The sequence below is a fragment of the Lycium ferocissimum genome, unplaced genomic scaffold, assembly GCF_029784015.1.
Source record: "Lycium ferocissimum isolate CSIRO_LF1 unplaced genomic scaffold, AGI_CSIRO_Lferr_CH_V1 ctg21256, whole genome shotgun sequence".
Classification (NCBI taxonomy): Eukaryota; Viridiplantae; Streptophyta; class Magnoliopsida; order Solanales; family Solanaceae; genus Lycium; species Lycium ferocissimum.
Window position 1 is genome coordinate 4,528 of NW_026719575.1, and position 6,631 is coordinate 11,158.

The window sequence follows — 6,631 nt, forward strand, 5'->3', positions numbered from 1 at the left end:
TAGAATCATATGACGGGACGGGGGGCCCCGTGTACCCGCTGAACGAATATATACAAATGCAACGAACGAATATATACCAAAATATGGCTCCGAAATAAGGGGAGCACTCCAAATAGCAGAAGAGGGTGTCCTAAACAGGTGGATCACCAAACTGTGCATCTGTACCTGCGGGCATGAAACGCAGCCCCCGAAGAAAGGGGGTCAGTACGAAATATGTACTGAGTATGCAAAGCAGAAAATGTGGTATACAAATCTGAGTCATAATCGAAATAGAGGTACAGAAAATAAATGCATTTCCAAAATATCACAGTGTTACTTTAAAAATACGAATCATGCATAGGGCACAGAAAATATGGTCGCCCGCCTGTCGATGGCGCCATAACACAGCATAACACCGAAAAGTTTTAAATCTCCGTATCCCCGTCACATATCAAATACAAGATAACGCCATACACAACATAACACCAAATATGAGCGGAACCCGGCCCTCGAGCGAGGGGCTCGGCGAACCATAACACAGCATAACACCGGAGTATAACAAAGTGCGCACGACAACAGAACCGGCCCGGGACTCGGCGAAGGATATAACAGAATGCACGAACGGAGTCGTGAGTAACCATATGCATAAAATCATTATCATAGACTCAAATGATAAGTAAAATGACCATACTTAAAGTCGGGATATTAGTCCTATCATATTTTGTCACAAGTTATCGTAATTACAAAAGGAGAGTCGCGGGGCCCACGGACGGGTGTTGACCCGAGTCGGGCTCGCCTATGAAAAACATACTTATCATACATCATACAATCACCTACGAGCATATCGAGGCAATCCGAGCCTTTCTGGGAAAGATACGAGCGTTCGTAGTTACGGAACTTTTAAAGGCCAAACTTTTTGTGCAAAGGTTGAAAATCAAATATTTCAAAGGCATAAAGGCCAATATTTCATCATACCAACATACGAATTTCCAAGAAACGAATAGGAGTCATAAACATGCTCGGATTGCGAGAATAGAATTTCTTCGAGGCTCGTGTCATAGCCTATTTGTAACTAAGGCATGCCAAAGAAGAAAGAATTGAGCTTTACATACCTCGTACGCACTCAACGTTAGCTCAAACTCAAGATAAATCCAACCTACGTCTCGGGCTGCCCAAGGTCTACAAACAAGTCATAATATGGCAAACATTAGCTAGAGACATTTGGGCATTTAATTCCAATTTAGCCCTTAATTCTACGAAATTTGGGCAGCATTTCCCGTAAATAGGCCAACCCCCGAGAATTTAACTCGCCACAACAACAACAACCAACCTAGCAACATTAATAATCAATCCGAAAGGCAATACAACATTAATAACTCTCTTTTCCATCATTCAACAACATTCATAAATTCAATTCAACGGCTTACCTTCAAGCCAACATCGACGCTTATACATTCAAATACTAACCCGAACCCATACCAACAATATTTAAAGACATTCCAATCAATTCATACAACATTTCTAACAATCTAAAAATGGCTCCAATCTACCCGAAAAATGTCTCCAACCCGAGAACACAACTATAATCCATTTCTAACTTCCGAATCATGATTTGCATCAATAATCCATACTATAACGATATCATTATCATAATTACACAAATTACATCAAACGCATAATAACCTTCAATTCATCCCATACATTTACAACATCAATCTTGAGTCATTAAAAGCTCATTTCCAACATAGAATTCATTACGACAACCACTAAAACACTAAGCGACATTAATCGTTCTTTGTCATATTCCATGACCCATTTTCGGCCAACACAACATATATACATATTGATGATTCTCATTCATTCTTCACCCTACAATGATCATAACATACTAACTAGACCTCAATTCATTGCTTCAACACAACACAACACACACACTTCACACGGCTAAGCCTCATACACATGACCTCAATTCCAACTTACTATATTTCATGATTTTCACCCATTTTAACATACTACAACATGCATACAACCTTTATAACACATAAAACATGATAAATTCTTACCTTTTCCCTTCCATTTCACAAGGGGCTAGGGTTTGCGATAATGAAAACTAGCGGGTTGATCGCTCCAACAACACTTCCACGCTACTTAGGGACCTCAACTTAGTGGGTTTGCATCAACAAAATATTTTTGGAGTGGCTAGAATTGAACTTAGTTTTTTGTCTCCTTGGCCGAGAGCCTCTATGGAGGAGTTCTTCAACTTCTATTTTTGCTAAGTGTTGAAATGAAGTTAGATGACTTAGATTTCATCTTTTAAGCTCCCACAAGACTTGCACATGTGTTCATGGCCCACACCATGTGTTGGAACAATTACAAGTTGACACAAAAATGTGTGGGAGCCATCTCCCACTCACACGGCCAAGGGCCCTAATTTGCATGATTTTCAACTTCCACTAATTCCATTTTTGGTCCCAAATTTTCCTAATTGTTCCATGCAAACAAATTCATGAACAACTTATGTCTCAAAATAAAATCGAAGGTCAAAAATCCCGACTTTGTATCCCGAAATAGTTTTGTCCTTAACTTATCATAGTTAATCCGGATTATTCCAATGTACCAAAAATGCGGGATATAACATTATCAAAGACAGAACTACCAAGGTGGTTACCAGAATCAGAATCAATGGAGACCTGAGCAAGGTCAAGGTGCTTATAACAACTCAGGAAACTACAACAATAATTATGGTGGTGCGAACCAAAGGAGGGACAACAATAGTAATAATTTTAGGAATAAGAGTTTCAATCCTTATATACCACCGAAAGGGCAGTTAACAGAGCAAGGTAGTTCGAAGGTTGAAGCAATGCTTGAGAAGATTCTGGCAAATCAGTCTAAGTCTGAGAGGACTTTATTTGGGCCGACAGAGATTAGTGGGTTCCCGTACGGCTTATTCAAAAGCTTGAGTCACGGATGAGGAATATTTCTAGAGAGCAGCACCACCCTCCCAAAAGAGAGGACTTCCTATTAACACTATTTCGAATCCGAAGAATGGGGGGAGGCGGTGTAGACCGTGTGATTGCCTATCACTACTGGAGTGGTAAAATACTCCAGGGATGATAAGAAGGTGGTTGATCTTGAGCCGATAGATGAAGAGGATGAGGTGCGGCCTAAGCACCCATTATTGTTGATGAGAATCATGTCGACAAGGAGGTTCTTTGATATTCCGGAGCAGAGTGAGAGGAAGCTAATAACATGAGCAAACAGTTGTAAAGGGGCTCTCCGCCCCCCTCGACTTTCAAGTCTAAACCTCCGTTTCCTCGAGAGGTTGCTCGAGCATTGTGTCATAATGGGGCGAGTATTAATCTAATGCCACTTGCTATATACAAACAATCAGGTTTGGGGCTAAGGCCGACTACTATGAGGTTACAAATGGCTGATAGGTTTATCAAACGACCTGTTGGGGTGGTTGATGATGTACTTGTGCGGGTTGGTGACTTTATGTTACTCACTGATTTTGTGATTCTTGACTGTGCTATTAATCGGGACATTCCTATTATTCTAGGGAGACCCTTCCTTGCTATAGGGAGAGCACTGATGGATTCGAAGAAAAATGAAATCAAGTTCCGAGTCAATGATGAAAAAGTTACTTTTCAGGCTAGCAAGGGGATGAAGTTACCAAGTGCTTACGAGAGCATTTCAGTAATTGATTCGTTTGATGTTACTGATGAAGTGGTGGAGTTCAAGATGTTGCGGATTAATTCATTTTTTGGGTTGGGTTCATATTCTTACCACCCAAAGAAGCTAAATCTTGATCTGGAAAATAGAACAACTCCAGCAAAGCCTTCGATCATTGGGCCACCTAAGTTGGATCTTAAGCAGCTCCCATAACATCTGAAGTATGAGTTCCTTGGTCTGCAAAATACATTGTCGGTGATTGTTTCATCCCTACCGGAGGAGCGCATTCTACACTTTTGGAGGTGTTACGGGAATATAGGCGTGCTATTGGTTAGACCATAGCAGACATTCGGTATCCCCGTCGCATCTATGAGCATAAGCACAAATCCCGATTGGAGGAGGATAGCAAATCGAGTGTAGAGCATCAGAGGAGACTAAACGAGAATATGCAAGAGGTCTTCAAGAAAGAGATCATCAAATGGTTAGATGCGGGAGTGGTTTACCCGATTGCTGATAGTAATGGGTGGGCCTAGTCCAATGTGTTCCTAAGAAGGGCGGCATCACTGTTGTGCCGAATGCAAAGAATGAGCTAATCCCAACAAGATCCGTCATAGGATGGAGAGTTTGCATGGACTATCGCAAGCTCAACATTGCCACATGCAAGGACCATTTCCCTATGCCTTTTATTGATCAAATGCTTGATCGGCTAGCGGAGAGTTCCTACTATTGCTTCCTTGATGGTTATTCGGGCTACAATCAGATCAACATTGCTTTAGAAGATCAAGAGAAGACTACTTTTACTTGTCCTTATGGGACGTTTGCGTTCAGCCGGATGCCCTTTGGTTTGTGTAATGCACCAGCCACTTTTCAAAGGTGCATGATGTCAATTATATCTGGTATGGTAGAGGACTTCTTGGAAGTGTTCATGGATGACTTCTCTGTTATGGGTGATTCGTTTAAAGATTGTCTTGGCCATCTGGGTCAAGTCTTTGAAAAGATGTGAGGAGACAAATCTCGTCCTAAATTGGGAGAAGTGCCATTTTATGGTGAAGGAAGGGATCGTCTCGGTCACAAAATCTCTGAAAAGGGAATTGAGGTCGATCAAGCGAAAATTGATATGATTGCAAAATTTACTCCACCTATCTCAGTCAAAGGTGTTCTAAGTTTCTTGGGACATGTTGGGTTCTACAGGCGCTTCATTAAAGATTTATCCAAGATTGCTAACCCGATGTGCAAGCTCCTTGAAAAAGAGGCTAAGTTTGTGTTTGATGATAAGTGCCGGAAGGCGTTTGATGAGTTAAAAGAGCGTCTCACTACTGCTCCTATTATTGTTGCTCCTGATTGGTCCTTGCCCTTTGAACTGATGTGTGATGCTAGTGGTTTCGCAATAGGTGTTGTGCTTTGCCAGAGGCAATTATGCACCCAATCTATTATGCTAGCAGAACAATGAATACTACCGCATGAATTACACAGTGACGCAGCAAGAGCTGTTTGCCATTGTGTTTGCTTTTGAGAAGTTTCGGGCCTATTTGTTGGGGTCCAAAGTCATGGTATACACTGATCATGCAACATTGAGATACCTTATGGCAAAGAAGGAAGCAAAGTCGCGACTGATCCGATGGGTACTATTGCTGCAAGAGTTTGACTTTGAGGTGAAAGATCGCAAGGGCACCGAGAATCAGGTTGCTAAGCATCTCTCTCGGCTTGAAGAAGCTGGGAGACCTTTTGATGAGCTAGATATAGATGATGCATTTCCAGATGAGAGGTTGTTGGCTATGTCAATGGAGGTAGCACCGTGGTATGCTGCCATTGCCAATTAGATGGTAACAAGCATAGTTCCAGAAGATATCAAAGCTTACATAAAGAAGAAATTCTTGCGGGATGCTCGGCAGTACTATTGGGATGAACCTTATTTGTTCCGAACATGCGCTAACAACATCATTTGGCGTTGTGTTCCTGAAAGTGAAGTGATGGCGATTCTAAAGGCGTGCCATGACTCTCCGTCGGGGGTCATCATAGTGGTAACCGGACTACGGCTAAGGTACTTGAATGCAGTTATTACTGGCCGACCATCTTTTATGATGCTAACCTATTGGTGCGGTCTTGTGATCAATGTCAGAGGCAAGGGAATATAGGCAGAAGGCAAGAGATGCTTATGAATTTTGTTATGAAGGTAGAAGTGTTCGATGTCTGGGGACCCTTTGTGAGTTCGGGTGGCATGAAATACATCTTGGTTGCTGTGGATTATGTGTCAAAATGGGTAGAAGCGGTGGCTTTACCTAATAACAAGGCCAAGAGCATTATGGGGTTCCTCAAGAAGAACATATTTACTCGCTTTGGTACTCAGAGGGCTATAATCGGCGATGGTGGATCCCACTTTTGTAATAGAGCCTTCGTAGGATTGATGGAGAAATATGGTGTAAAACATAGGGTGGCAACACCTTATCATCCTCAGACAAGTGGGAAATTTGAAGTATCCAATCGGGAGATCAAGAGTATTCTGGCAACAACTGTGAATGCAAATAGAACTGATTGGGCCCGCAAGCTCGATGATGCTCTATGGGCATACCAGACTGCTTTCAAGACTCTTATTGGGACTTCACCCTTCAAGCTTGTCACTTGCTTGTTGAACTTGAGCACAAGGCTATGTGGGCTTTGAAGAAATTGAATATGGATTGGGAAGAAGCGACCAAGCTCAGGTTGTTTCAACTAAATGAGATGGATGAGTTTCGATACCAGGTGTATGAGAGTGCAAGACTATATAAAGAGAGGATGAAGCAATATCATGACAAGAAAATCCTGAAGCGAGAGTTCTTGTTACACCCCGTATCTTCGAAGAGCACTTATCAAATTTGAAACATAAGTACGTTGAGTTAGGGTTAAGTAAAACTACTTTGGAATATAAGGAGCAAGCATTATTAAGTATATATAATGAGTGAAGGATGTATATAAGGTATACCGGAAGGTTTTATAAGAAAAT

The 6,631-nt window shown here is 41.7% G+C and overlaps 1 protein-coding gene across 1 annotated transcript; it reads left to right on the plus strand.

The window, feature by feature from the left end:
• Positions 1-5,471: 5,471 nt before the first annotated feature.
• Positions 5,472-6,070, plus strand: LOC132043111 (uncharacterized; the record flags this gene model as incomplete). Its single annotated transcript, XM_059433597.1, has 2 exons — positions 5,472-5,672; positions 5,771-6,070. Coding segments are annotated over exons 1-2 (501 nt in total), but the record flags the coding sequence as incomplete, so codon positions are not given.
• Positions 6,071-6,631: the final 561 nt, after the last annotated feature.